The sequence below is a fragment of the Carassius gibelio genome, chromosome B20, assembly GCF_023724105.1.
Source record: "Carassius gibelio isolate Cgi1373 ecotype wild population from Czech Republic chromosome B20, carGib1.2-hapl.c, whole genome shotgun sequence".
Taxonomy (NCBI): Eukaryota; Metazoa; Chordata; class Actinopteri; order Cypriniformes; family Cyprinidae; genus Carassius; species Carassius gibelio.
This window is the reverse complement of record NC_068415.1, coordinates 27,575,961-27,591,507: the sequence shown is the minus strand read 5'-3', so window position 1 is coordinate 27,591,507 and position 15,547 is coordinate 27,575,961. Positions and strand designations below refer to the sequence as shown.

Here is a 15,547-nt window from a genome sequence, read left to right as displayed (position 1 = left end):
AGTATGTTTTCCTTATGGAAGTATGTCTCATACTGAGTCAGCTTAACCATCATCACAGTTTCCTTACACAACATTATTCTTCTCGTTATACAGAGTTCATTGCTAAAGTCTTCAGATATGTCCTTATCAAGATTAAGATCAAGAACATTGCAACAAAACACGCCAAGACATGCCACAAACATGACTGTGAACAAAACATAGGTGTGTTAATTCTGTTACCCAACATTACTGTCTTTAACCAAAACCAGCTAAACAGAAAGACTGTCATGGAAAAAGGTGACATGCCCTTGGAGCTGCTTACAAGTACACAACCCTTACTAATCCTGACCCATCACAAGCAACATAAACATCCCACATTGAGAAAGCAAACCTGTTTAAATGTGAAGTCAAAGCTCTTCAAAAAGAAAAAAATAAATTGAGTAAGAAAGGTAAAAAAAGAATTGACAACTATCACATGGCCTATAATTTCTATAACAAATACATATTTTTTACTTTTAGTTATGCAATGTAGGTGTTACCTATTAAGCCAAACGTTTGCTCAGTTGATTGTTTTCTTATGCAATAGGTTCACAGAGAGAGCAGTGACTGGCTGATACAATAAACTAATATTATAATGACTGGGTTTTTACCAAGACATTTCAGACAAAACTGAACAAGTCCACACTTGCTGGGAAGTGACAGAAGATCCCATGGAAACATTGGGTGGATGTTTGGCTTTTGTCGAAAATCATTATATTGTGTTGATCAAGTAATTCAAGGGAAAGAACAAAGTAAGAAAACAAAATATGGCATGGAAAGTATGTAGTGAATAACTGTGACAAAAATAATTGTCTTCAGCAATTATACTTAGCATGCATTAATGTGATAGCCTGTGACTTTCAGGAATTATTTATATATAATTTTACAAAGAGAAATTCCCCCCTCTAGTGGATGAGTAGCCCACGGTCCAAGATTTAAAAAAATCTGTAAAAACTGTTGTTAATTCTACCCGCTTATGCTTAGTGTCTTATGCTTGTGCTAAGAGCATATGTTCTATCCATGTTCAAACACGTAACTCTGCATTTGTGTTTTATGTTTAACAGTAACCTCCACAAAACCTGAGACTTTTTCCTGCCAATGAGTGTAGCTCCTGTGCGGTCTGCCATTCATCTTGAAAATAGCATTTCCATATGAAATTGTGACTACAATGTTCATAACATAAATGCAAAATGTAATTAGAAACTCTTTTATTTAAAATCAAAGCTCATGAATCCATGTCCTTATTCACCAAATAGCACTTACACGATTTAAAATATGTAAACATAAAAAAACTGAAATAATCAGATGCATATCTTTAAGAAACACATCCACCCACAATAAACATTTTAGTCATTCTTTAACACTCTTGACCCATTTAGAGAAACACAAAAGCATCAAATGTAGGTTTGTTTGTTATGTTTCTTCTCCCCAGTGTTTAAGACTGTTTCACCTCAGTACTCAACTGGAATATCACTCAGAGCACACATATTAAGTTCTCTTTAATAATAAACTGAGCAAAAAGCTTGCAAACATTTAACATTTAGTGCAATAAGATCTCATGGATTCATTGGCCAATAATACAAGCAATCTAACAATCCACACATATATATATATATAAACAATGAATTATCACACCATGAAAACATACGTACTTTAAAATGTAATAGAAATATTAAAATAGCCTCTAGATACAAGTCAAGACATTTCAATTCCCCTCAGAAATAACCAGAATGATAAATGATATGGCTTTACGGGAAACAAAAAGAAAGTTGCAATATGTTTTTTGCCAAGTGCAAGAATGTAAAAATCTCAGATGGTAGTAGACCATTTATAATGAGTTATTTCTACCTAACAATGTAATGTAATACACTAATTCTAAAATTAACATCTTGCTCATTAAGACCTGAGATAAAAGACCTGGTTCAGTGACTGAACATTTAAAATGGCTTTACGTAAAGGTCGGGAACCCTGAACAGCTTAGTTTTTAGTTATTAATTCGGCCCATTCTACACTGCAGTCAGCATCAGTCTGAGGGTTAGACCACATGGTAGAAAAGATGTTAAAGTTTGTTGTTTTTAAAGATTTTGTCATGCTTTGGAGGTGGTGGTGTTGTAGACCAGCTGTTGGTCTTCATCACTGTACACCACTGGAGGACTGCTGGTGGCCACCGGCTGATGGCTTTTTCTCTTGTTCTTGAGGAAAAAGTAACCCAACACAGCCAGAACAGCCAAGACGGCGACAACCAAAACCACAGCTAGGGCAACAGAAGCTGAGAGGGGAAAAAGGCAATAAAGATGAACTGAACTGAAGGCAATCCACAATTGAGAGCACAGATCGGTCTTATTATTTCACATTTTCATCTAGACTTCTGAAGGATCCCATTGATTTTTTTAAACTGTATTCTGGACCATTAAAAAATATTCTACGTTTACTCCAATATACTCAAATACTCCTTTTTAATGTTAGTGCTTTATTTTGTTTTGTGAAATGTACTCTAAAGTTCTGAAAGTTATTAGAATTATTAAAAAATGTTCTTCAAACCGGCAAATAAAATAAGCTACAATAAAACAAAAAATGATGTCAATTAAGGATTAGGATTTTTTTCAAGTCTGTTATGATAAAAAAGCTGTTAAAAATACAATTAGGATCCTTCCTTTCTCTTTAGAGTAATGAGCAATGATAATAAACAAACACAAAGATTACCTGACTGGCTTTCTCCTAGTTCCTCCCTGTCCTCGCCTACAAGCAATCCTCTGGCAAACACATCATTTTCTATAAAGACAGACAGAAATATACATCAAATATAAACTACAGCCATCTTCATTAATACATCTTGTTGAAACCTGAGCACCATTCATACCTGAGACACCTGAGCAGTTGCTCATGCAGTTGTCTGATGTCTCAAAGTTGTTCTTATTGCCATCACAGCCCCCATATGTGAAGCGATGGCACTTTTCGTTAAGAGGGTCATAGTACCAACGAGGAAAACTGGCTCGACATGGGCCCACAGCATATGGATCTGTGCAGTGTGCTACACCATTATAACACAAAAGAGACGTGAGAAGAGAATTTAAGTGGATGAAGAAATGGTGTTTACACACAAACTGTTGGTGGGATCATATATATATATATATATATATATATATATATATATATATATATATATATATATATATATATATATATATATATATATATATATATATATATATATATATAGAATACTAACTGTTCATAAATCAAGCCATGTTTATCTAGGAGCAATAGTAATACAGGGCGATAATAACACACACTATTAAATAATATTAAAGTCCATCCAAAAAGTCCAATCTGACATATATCATATCCCATTAGCACTTCCACATGTACAAAATGCTGTCTCTGTATCATGATTTTTGTTTAAAGCACTATATAAATAAATAAAGGTGATGATAAATTATGTAATGAGAACCAATAGTGTTGACAAATCTTAAAATAAAAAATTGTGCAATGCATTTTACTCCATAAATTTTTTTAATAAACAACATGAAAAGGATCATTTGGTCTGTTCATCAGATAAAGCAAATGGCTTCAAAATACTTTTTTTGTCTTTATTGCAGTTGAACAGCCCCTTTCATTTTTTGTTATGTAAACAAGAAAAGCAGACTCTATAAAATTTCTTCTGTGTTCCATGAAAAAAAGAAAACCATAAAGGTTTAAAATAACATGAGAGCAAGTTTTAATTATGTCAGGCTGCCGGTACACAATATATGAAACTCACCTCTCTTATTCCCCTCAATCCTTAGAAGTCGAGTCAGGCCATTATTCACTAAAAAGTAAAGTACGTACATTTAAAACCATTGAGTGCATGTCATGAGATGTGTGTGCATGGTAAGTGTCTCACATTGTTCACAGTTCTCCTCATCAGAATCATTGGTGCATTGCTGCTGGTCATCACACTCGAGCTCGCTCTTCACACAGCAGCCGTTAGAGCATTTCACTTCGTCTTCTTTGCACGCCGAATTACAGTCTGTATCACAAACAAAAACAATTTAAACAACCAGCAAATCCTGAGTTAAATGTTACACGGTATATATTTGGCTAAGGAGAGATCTAAAGTAAATATACCTTCATTGTGCGGCATTCTCGTATCTCCATGTTTTACTGCAGACAGACAATTTTTGAGAAAACATTACTTCGTAAAATCTATGAGATATTGAGATTTTATTTAAGGAAGCAATAAAGGAATAAACAAGGTCAAAAGTATGTGGGGACCTCCATCTTATTAATAGGTTTGGTTATTCCAATTTTTTTCCGTGAAGACAAATCTAAATACCCCAGCATTGACCGAACATCAGGAGCTGACCTCACTGATGCTTGTGTCTGAACAAAGGCAAATCCTGCATTTATGAAGCAGCATAATGTGAAAGGACCAAACGTGGGCAAGCTATTATAGTAGCAAAGGGAGGCTTTGCCACGCTTTTGAAACTAAAGTGATGCACCACCCAAAAATAACTAAAATTCTCTCATCATTTACTCAAACTAATGCCACTCCAGATGTATATGCCTTCCTTTTTTCAGATGAACACAAACTACATTTTCTCTGTATGTCCATATTGGAAGTATAGAGAACATCCTAAATTAGCGCTTCCAATAGCATGCAAAACAGAACTAGAATCCATTTAATGAATCAATGACTTCTGAAGCCATAAGATAGGGGTGTATGTGAAAAATATTTAATACTTTTTTTAAACCTCAAACCATTGCTCCTGGCCAGCTGTTCATGAGTTGAAATGTTTCTGAGCAAGTTTCTAAATGCACTCATTGATCACTTCAAAACATGCTGACATTAACATTGATTCATCACCTTTTTGCTTGGGGTTTTTGAAGTGGCAAGTCACATTTTTCTAAAAATCGCTGTGTTGCAGAGAAGTCAGGGAGTCATGTGCTTTGAGACAGCATGAGGGTGAATAAATGAAATGATGAGAAAATTTTAACACAGGAGCATCAGTGAGGTCATGCTTTGAGGTGGTCAACCAATCATCCCGAAGGCACTCTATAATCAAGCTCATCACCAAGGTCAGTAAACTATTTCTTTATGGACTCCACAAAAGGATCTTCACCAAAAATATCCTCCAAAATAAATGGCCATTCCCCCTTTTTTAGATGTCCTTGTGTTCTGATTTGGGACTGGGGTAGGGTTGCACATTGTAGGTGTGGTGGTATAAACTGTAAAAATGCAATTTGCAAAAACAAAAATGTTATGCTATGCTAAAATGTATGGCCATATAGAGCAACACATCCAAAATTATTTTCTCATCCTCATTTTGCACTAAACCTACATGATGTTATTCTTCGGTTGAACACGAAATGAGAATTTTCTTTTTTTTTTTTTTGTTAAATGTTGCCGTCTACAGCAGCTTAAGAGTAGCTCTTAAATGGAAATATGCCACATGATTAATACCATTCTGTATGGCAAACACACACAAAAAAGCTCTGCTTGTTGTTATTATTGGCATCTGACATGCACCACTGACACCACATTTAATTTGGGAACTGTAGCAAGAAGACAGTCAGTAAAAACAACATTAATTTCAAAAGACTAGTAAAGTTGCACTGATGCTTCTCTTATAGTGTGACAAATGACATTCTTGTGTAGTAAAGAGCCAAGTGGAGATTCTTCAGAATTCTCCTTTTGTGTTCCTTGGCGGAAAAAGCATACCGACAAAGAATGAGAAATCAATGACAACATGAGGTATTCCTTTAAACCGACTGTACACCATGGCCTTAGGGCAATGTGATCATCATTACCTGTCACGTTTTTACAGGCATTAGAACACTCCTGTTCAGAGAGATAGTTGTTGTTATTCTCTATACACCCTCCAAAGATGAACTCCTCACACTTGCTGGATGCAGCGTTGTAATGCCAACGAAGAAAAGAACCTCGGCAGGGTCCAGCGTTTTTAGGGATCAAACAGCGACCTAGTGGGACAAGTAAAATTAATGATGTTAATTCAGTTCTGATGAATTAAAGAATCATGGTTTTTGTGGATCAAATCAGGATTAGTTTCTACTGGACAAACAACAACAACAACTTGCTTCATTTAATCTGTATTGCTGTTTGACTTTGTTTCACTGGGAAATCTGCGATAACCCAGAAATTAAGCTTAGAACCACAAGAGACTCTTTAAAGTCTTCAGTGCCACAATTTTCCAGAACTGCAACCTACCTGGAGTGTACAAAAGACTATTGTGTATTGATGTAAAATGTCTTGCTTCAAATGTAACCAATACATTTCTAATTTGATGGCTTTTGCTACTGTTGTGCAAAATCAAACATCTGTGGAGAATCCACCTCAAAATGCCACCAAAAACAATAAAAATAGCCCAAAAAATAAAGTTATTCAGATAAAATTTGCAAAAAGATTTAATTGTTAAAAAAAGAAAGAAAAAGGTTTTTGTATGAGATTTTTTTTGTACATTAAATCATTAAATATTTATGCAATATCATAAGAGCGCGAGAACTGCCTTAACGAGTGAGCATGATTACAGACCTGATACTGATTTATTTTATACTAATGTTCCATATGAGTTATGATTAATATTAAGAGACATTTTGTTCATAGACATAATTTTAAACAAGTTTTTGCTCTATTTGCCAACAAACAGAAATCCATATCAGAACTGTTGTTGTGTTTTGAGCATTAAGCCAGCTGGTGCACTTTAGGGTTAATCATTAAAACAAAAACTAAAATAATTAGAATTTTATTTATTTTATTTAAACACTAATACAAACTGTAGAAATTAAAAAAATTAATTCAGACAAAAACGCAATAATTTAAAAATAACAAAAATACTATAGAAACACTGGTGTCATGAAATACTTAAAAGACAGATAAGAATAAGAATGACTTTTGTATGACAAAATTATTGTTTCTCTTGTATACACAGTTTGAAGAAAAACCCACGATAGTTTTGTAAGAAATTTATCTCCCACCCTGAAAAACTTTCATTTGTATATACACCCATAATAACTGTGGCCAGACCACACCCGAATAAGTGTTCAATGATCCAGTCACAATCAGATCAAAATGTATTGTGGGAGTATTTACACATTATTTTAACCCCTTTAACTTTCACCCCATCCCAAATACAGGACACCTACGGTTCCTTCACTATATTACAATCAAATCTAATCTAATCTTGATAAACTATATTATGCATTTAGCAGACGCTTTTATCCAAAGCGACTTACAGTGCATACAGGGTATACATTTTTACATGATGTGATCCCGGGGAATTGAACCCCCAACCTTGTGCTTGTTAAAGCAATGCTCTACCAATTGAGCTCCAGCTCCGCTGGAAAGGTCTAAGAATCCCAAATATATATTTTACCAAAGATTTTTGTAAAAAATTATGTAGGAAAAGTAATAGATTAATTTATGACAAGAGTGCACACTCAAAAATCTAAATTATAACCGGAGTTTTGATCTTTATTAAAAAAAAAAAAAAAAGACTAAATTGCCTTTTTCTCTATTACATTATAGAAATCATCAGAAGTTATATCTCAACTGAAAACTTAAAATGTCAAAATGCATCCTTTAAAACCCATTTTAAAATCAAACATTGTATTACCATGTAAATGGTACATCATTATCATGTTACAAAATGTTTTCAATCATGAATTATAAAAATTTAGGTTTGTATCATGCACATTCAAATCCATCTTCAAAAACATGAGTGACAGTTAAGGGAATGTGGTCAGATGTGATCCAATCTGGGCCCAATTTCAGAAAACACGTTAAAGACAAATGTAAAGAGTCCATGATATTCCTGTCCCTTCAAAGCTAGTCTACTGTGCCCGTATTCATAAAGAATCTTAATGCAAAAAGTAGCTCCTAGTGACAAAATTCTAAGGAAATTCTTAGAAAGCTGGGCGTTTACTTTTAAAATGAAAGAAAACATCCTAGTAAAGAAAAAAGTAATTCAGAAAGCATCTTAGCCCTTAAAAGAGGTCTTAAGGTCAAACTTGTTAGGAGCACAGACGAGGAATTTTAAGAGTTTCTTTAGCAGAGGAGAAAATGGCAGAAAGACAGAAGAGACAGAAGAAATGTGTTGCAGACAGTGGATGACAGTGAATTAATAAGATGCTATAGATTAGATCGTGCAGGGATCATGTTTGTGACTGGTCTTATTAGAGACGTACTAACATCTCCGACACAGCACAGAAATGCCATAGCGCCAGAAATTAAAGTAATCACTACATTACGATATTTGGCAACTGGGAAAATGCAACAATGCAATATGATGATTTGGGTCTGTCACAACCTTCTGTAAGCAGAGTGATCACACAAACAATTACAACACTTTCAGAACATCTTATTGTGTCACAGTTCATTTCATTTCCAATGGACATTCCCACCTTGCAGGCTCAAAAAAACTGCATTTATGAATATAGCAGGCTTATAGGTGTGCACAAGCAAGGGGAATGAACCGTTAATAGTTTGTGCTATACGCTCCCATGTCTGCTTCTTGTGCCTTGCTGTGACACCCGTTTTTTTTATTTTTTTTTATTAATAGTTATTAAAAAAAATCTTAATGTAAAACACCTTTTAAAAACCTAAAGAACAATTTTCCACTATAAAGAAACTTCTGTGTAATTGAAAGATTTCATTGATTTCAACGGCAATACTGGAACTTACGAGAGCAAAATAAATTAAACTTGTCTAAAAATCAAGCACAAGTAAAATTGAGTGTGCAAATATAACTGGGCAGATAGGGTTGGATACACGCAGTTGTTAGCATGAACAACATGACAGGACATGTTCCTTTCAGTTGCTTCTTTGTTGAAGTTCAAGTCATTGTTGTGTATACACGTAGGATGAACCATTTAGGCAGGTACAAAATGCAGGGGTGTATATACATTTCCTATGGGGCTCAAGGGAATGTCTACATTACTGTTTGACCCAGTGGGCATTTTGAGTTTCATCATTCATACACCCACAGTCTCACCATATATCCCAGAAAGAATTCAGAGCCCAACTTTTGATAAAAAGAGATTATCTTCATTCCTTTGGCATTTCATCAAGTTCATTCATGACAAGGCAATGATCTAGCAGGTGCATACAATACCCAAAAACACTGCTAAAATGGTGTTCTTAATCATGTTTAATGAAAACAGACAAATATAATAATTTTTATATAAATATTTGAGACTTTATTGATAGTATATTGCAAATTAAGTATATATGTCTCTGGATTATTGAGAGTGCTTAAGAAATGTAAAAGAAATTACCATTACCATTGCTTTTCATCTCAATCTGTTTGTTATACACACATGAATGAGGTGTCAAATCGTTCTGGTTTATTGCGAATTCTGCTACTTTTATAAGCAGCAGGGCATGTGATGTTTGGGTAGAGCTTGGTGGGGCATTCCAGTACGAAAATAATAACTGGTAATGAACAATCATTACACAACACTCCCACGCTGTCTGACAGGCTGAGATGAATCAAATGTGGGCAGGCAAAGTACACTTCTGGCTTCCAAATCAGTGTGCTCCCAAATTCACACAATGGACCTCATTCGTGAAACATCCAAAAACATAAAGAAACTCAAGAGTAATTTTTGCATAAAACGGATCTTTCCTAAAATTCTCCTCTCGATTAAAAAAAAAAAAAAAAAAAACGCTTTGCAAACGTCAGATTTGACAGTTAAACATGCGTATGCTAATGAATTCCAATCATTCATAAAAAGGGCCCACACGCAAAGCACGATCATCCCAGTATATGATTCAAGGTGGTGGCACTAGAGAACACTTTGGTGGCACAGCGTTTTTTCATCTGAGACGCTTTGGTTGTTATGATTGGGAATATCCACAGCAGTAACATATTACTAGGCCTATCTCATTTTGTAGAATATTACTGAATATAAATTGACAAGTGCTGCGTTTTACATATGTGGTCCAGGGTCACATATGTATGTTCTAGATAAATATATATATATATATATATATATATATATATGTGTGTGTGTGTGTGTGTGTGCCTCTGAACCGCGTACACATAACTTACTGTATACGCACTAAAGACGGAGTACCTTGAACCTTGGGCAATAAATATATTGGGCATAACCTATAACACCTGAGGCACCACTACAGTGAGCTTTATGACCAATGCGTGGCAAAAATTTTTTTTCCAGAACACGGGTTTTATTTCATTTATTTTTTATAATCTTTTGCCATATGTCTAGATTTAGTTTGACATCTTTACTTAGTGATTATTTTGACTTAAGTCTGTTCTAGAGATATATTACAACTTTTGTTTGTACAGATATGTTTCAAATTTATACTAAATGCATTTATGACTGTAAAGCATGCCTGTGTGTGTCAAAATCGTGATTAAAATCGAATTCGCAAAATTGATAAAAAAAAATCGTGATAGGGTTTTTTTTGTCCATATCGCATATCATAGCCCTAATGGAAAGATTATTTATGTAGATCTCAATTTCAGAAACTGGACTAGACAACTAGTCTGTAACTATCAACCTGGTTACTGGTTCACCCTAGCAACCATCCAGAGGAGCCTAGCAACTGTATAGGAACATAAACAACACCAGAATATCAGAGACATGACGTTGGGCTCTACTGGCAACCACCCAGAACAACCAATCAAAGACCTAGCAATCACCCAGAAAACACTAGCAACGTTCTAGCAACCACGTAGCAATACCTAGCAACCACCCAATGTAGGGCAGCCACTGTAGCAACCACATTTGTTAGCATCCTATTAACTGCACAGTGTTGCCACAACAGGCACCACTTACATTTCCTTCAGAAAATATACTTGTTCTTATTTTTGCTTTAGGCATAACCCACTCTAAGTTTTGTATGATTTATGAAAAACAATTCCCTTAAGTACATATCTGTATGTGTAAAGTTGTTTAATGATGTTACTTTGGTGTTTCGCCCTTTTTCTAACGTGTTTAATGATTTTGATTAATGTGCACAAGGGAGAGACAGAGCAAGAAGCGCTCGTGTTGTTTGAAGACTGTGAGTGTGGACGCGCAGCCTCTCTCTCGTACGCGCCCCGTCATGCGCAGCAGTCATTCTATTCTACATCACTAACCGATCAAATAAGGCTTTGACAGCCGGCAAAAAAAAAGATCAATGCAGAAAAACCCCTGGATTGGTTATATAACGTTGGACAGAATGTTGATCCGGCCATCGCGTATATTCAGCGCACATAAGGTAAACGTTTTGCAAACGTTTTTTAGAGAAATAAAAAACGGGTAGACGAATCGATGCGCATATTTTGCGTCGATGTATTATTTTTTTTTGTGCGTTGTCCCAGCCCTAATCATTATCTTAAAAAAAGTACATGTTCCATCACACAAATGTGCTGCTGTAGTCATGAACCAGACATGGATGCGTCACATAAACAAGGTGATTAGACAGTGAGTAAAAAACATTCACATGCAGTGATTCAACAGCTGCTAAAACTGACCTCATTTCTTCAGTGGGTTCATTCTTCTGTCATTTTATTGCATTTTACTATAAAATCCTTTATTGAAATCTATTTTCCCTCCATTATTAATTTAGGCAAGACCTAAAGACCAACTGAAGGTTGAGGTCAAAGAGGAGTATGCTATGAGATATTTTATCTTCACATTTAGCTGTAATTCATTAATATGTCTTTGCTGGGGGTGTGTTTTGTGTTTACGCAGAGCAGTTATCCATATACTGCGCAACTATGACTCAAAGCTTGTAACACGTCAAACCGGTTCTGCACATTTACAGAGGGAGCGGTAAGGTCTCTCACAGAACAAAAACACACACAGAGAGAGAGAGAGGGAGGGAGGGAGGGAGGGAGAGAGAGAGAGAGAGAAAGAGAGAAAGAGAGAAAGAGAGAGAAAGAGCCATCCCCAACCCATCACTACATTACTAAGTAATTTGTAAGCCCAAGACATGTCTGAAAATGTGCTTTTACCTTAATCTCCTTTATTTTTTTTAATACAGTGTGTCAGTCCATTAGTACAAAACTTTTCTTTATGTTAAATATGTCAACATAAAGCTCTGTTTTATCTCCAAGTTTATTTTCCAGGTAAAAAAAAACAAAAAAAACTATGGTATACTTAAACTTTTACAAAGATGACGGGTAGGAGAGCAACAGCATAAAAATGACTCAAAACGAGTAAATTATTACTATAGTTTGTCTTTCCATTTACCATTTACTCATTTATAGTGAGATAAATACTGAGCCTTATTTGTAAACGTATCCGTCAGCAAAGCAAATAAATAAATCAAAATAATACTCACGTGCAGATTGCTCAGGAGTGAGAACCAAAACAGTGACATTAGCAGAATCAGAATGGTGTCCTGAATCGGTCACTGTCAGTTTGAACTTATACACCCCAGGCACCAACCTGGACACCTTCACCTGGTCTGGCAGATTCGTTTTCTGTAGAGCAGTTGATTAGATTATGAAATGGCCATTAGTCCTCATTGCAGGGATAGTTCACCCAGAACGTAAACTGTATCATTGTATACAGTTGAGAAACAGCATGAGTAAATAATCTCTTACATAGAAAAGAACACTTTTAAGAATGTTGATAATAAAAAAAAAAAGTGTTGGTTTGTTTTTTTAAGATGACAAAGAAACAATCACTTAGAAGTATCTTAATTAACTTAATATAACCGGAAACATAATTACCTGAAAACATTAAAATCATAACATATCAGCTCATCATATGCTAGAATCCAATAAACAGTAATACCTCTACATGGACGGATTTATTTCCACTGACGAGACTCCATTCGTAGCTGATGATTTTCTTATCATCCCAACTCTCAATGCCGTTCAGCAATACCTCCCCATTAGGCTGGACCACCACATCCCGTCCCGCATTGGCAATGGGTGGACTGTCCTTCCCATCTGAAGAAAAATATCAATATCTCAGTCACTAGCCAACAGTCACTGCTTAAGAACATAAATGACTTAAAATAACAATAGCTACCGTGTGATTATACACATTCATATCATGGCCATATACTTGTAGAAATGACAATCACTCAAAAAGAAAAAAAAAACTGTAAAATAATATTAATTAGCCCTAATTAGCACAAATTCCAATGAAAGTCAACAGTTCTCCATTCTATTTTACTAAGGTGGCAGTCTGATGGACCTTAAATATATATAATTAGAGCAGATGAGTGGAATCACCCCCTGTACAACCATTCAATTAAAAAGAAGTAGCACAAAATAAGAAAATAAAGATTCTTAAAGCATTTCAACTTTAGGTTACCTCATGTTTGTTAACATTGATTTATTTATATATTATTTTTCAATAATTGACTATTGTAATAATAATTAGCTCTGATGCTCGAGTACTTGGACAAAACAAGTTTATTGCTGTATTGTGATGTATTTCTAGGTTAAATAAAACATAGGGTGACTTTATTAAATTTACTGGTTATTGACTGGATTGTGAAAAGTGAGAACTCTGTGGAACAAGGGCAGGATTAACTGCTGCATTGATACTGATTCAGTGAGTCAACAGGAAGAGTAAGACATTTTGAATTATGAAAAACACACACACACACATATACATATATATATATATATATATATATATATATATATATATATATATATACATACATACATATATATATATCCTACATGCAGAGAGAAAGAGCAAAGAATAAAGTTTACCACTTTTGCGTCCACTCAGGAAATAATCATAAACTGAATCCAGTATATAATTTCTGAACCTCTTCTTCTGAATAAATCGACAGACATATTTTTGCTTATATAAGCAGTTGAAGAGAAAGCAGCTGTAGTTGGATCCCTTCTCGCGTTCGTCTTCTACGAGAGCCAAGTTGCATATGGGCTCTCTGCAGCACGCCGCAATGCACGCGTTCCTGTGCGCGACGCTCCGGTTTGACAGGAACACGGCCCCATCCTCGATCGACTCCACCGTGTCGAGAACAAAGTCTTCCCGACCCTCTCTGAAAGATTTTACACACTGGCCCGGTGCTGATGATGTTTCGCCGCCATGAACACCAAGAATAAAAGCCAAGGCAACGAAAAGAAAACACCACGAGTCCATTTTTGTAGAATTTAAAAGTATGCTGGTATGAGGTATATATTTCTTAAAAACTCGTTAATCCACTTTAGCTGTAATGTCAGTCGAACTGACTGGTAAATAACTTGATCAGTCACTTAGCATTGTTTCCTATACATTAAAAAAAATCGTTCACGGGGGTTTCCTGTCGAAAGTTGTCAAGAGCAACACATTCACCTGATTTCTACCTGCTTCAGATCTCAGGTGTGGTGTGTCAAGGAAAAAAGCAAGGAAATAAAACAGTGACGTAATCCGCGGGCATGTCTCAATTCTTTGCGATTTGCCCTACATAGACAGCATTTTAGCTAGACACACAAACACTAGCGTGTGTGTGTGTGTTTTATAAATATAAATATATATATACCCACACACACACCCACATTTGTGACCTAACAGTAAGTTCTATCCACTAAATCTAACCCTACCCTTACACAATTTTTACAATTTTTACCCTTACAGATTTTTTATATAAAAATCATTTAGTATTTAAAATAAAAATTTCCTGACAAAAATGTTAAGTCTTACTGTCTTTCTGGGGACATTTGGTCCACACCATGAAGGAAAAACCTTTACACACAAACAAACACACACACACACACACATGCACACTACCTCTAAAGACACAATGCTTTTTATACGGTACATTATATTTGATCCATTGTAAAGTTGTTTTACATTGACGTTTCATTCGCCAGTGATCTTTCTTTCCTGCATATAAAAACATTTAGCTGAAAATATTTATGTTTTGAGTTCCAGAAGCTGTGGCTACAATTACACTGCAAGAAAAATGTTTTTTGTTGTTGTTGTTTTTTTTTTTGCGATTTTTATTTTATGACCACGTGAAACCACGTGTAATCTGATCTTTTTTATTCTGATTTGGGTCACTTTCATATGTGATCCTAAATCTGATTCAGGTCATGTTTTGCATTGCGATCACAGTCTGAACAGTAAAAATGGACTTTCACGACACTCCAGACTGACATTCGTCATAATTTCTCTGTGTCGAAACATCCGTAGTACACCGTAGTAGGTCCTTGTGGATATGGAAAGAATGTCAACTCCTGTTCCATTTGTAGTATTAAATAATGATTTAATTATTTGATATTTATTTGCTTGGGGGTAGGCTGACCCAAGTTGACTCAATAAGTAAGATGCACCATCTGGGTGTAAAATGACCATCTGACCAAATCTGATTCAAACCAATGTGAAATAAATAACGGTTTAAAACTAATTTAAGTAAAATTGTATTTGCTTAAAATAAACTTTAACAACATAAAACCAACCAAATGAAGTTTAAATTTCAGTAATTTATTTTTTTGCATCTCTGAAACAATGTTGAACACCAAAGTTGTAGCCTTCCTAAAAACAGACTAAACAGAGTGTTAGACTTTAGTGACTACAGGTGGAAATATATTTTTATTTATTTGTA

At 35.1% G+C, this 15,547-nt stretch overlaps 1 protein-coding gene across 1 annotated transcript; it reads right to left on the bottom strand.

The window, feature by feature from the left end:
* Positions 1-1,211: 1,211 nt before the first annotated feature.
* Positions 1,212-14,341, bottom strand: spint1b (serine peptidase inhibitor, Kunitz type 1 b). Its single transcript, XM_052587259.1, has 10 exons — positions 13,707-14,341; positions 12,769-12,926; positions 12,311-12,452; positions 5,809-5,979; positions 4,126-4,161; positions 3,902-4,027; positions 3,779-3,826; positions 2,879-3,049; positions 2,722-2,790; positions 1,212-2,287 (listed from the first exon to the last, which is right to left on the bottom strand). The coding sequence occupies exons 1-10, from the start codon at positions 14,101-14,103 to the stop codon at positions 2,106-2,108; spliced, it is 1,500 nt and encodes a 499-aa protein (XP_052443219.1). The 5' UTR covers positions 14,104-14,341; the 3' UTR covers positions 1,212-2,105.
* Positions 14,342-15,547: the final 1,206 nt, after the last annotated feature.

What these genes read in the sequence shown, in the direction of transcription:
- spint1b (XM_052587259.1), bottom strand. Translation starts at nt 14,103, where the DNA reads ATGGACTCGTGGTGTTTTCTTTTCGTTGCCTTGGCTTTTATTCTTGGT. An exon ending in TGCCTGTAAAAACGTGACAG is followed by an intron (nt 4,162 to 5,808) that starts GTAATGATGATC and finishes GTCTGTCTGCAG; the next exon opens with TAAAACATGGAGATACGAGA. An exon ending in GAGAATGCCGCACAATGAAG is followed by an intron (nt 4,028 to 4,125) that starts GTATATTTACTT and finishes TTTGTGATACAG; the next exon opens with ACTGTAATTCGGCGTGCAAA.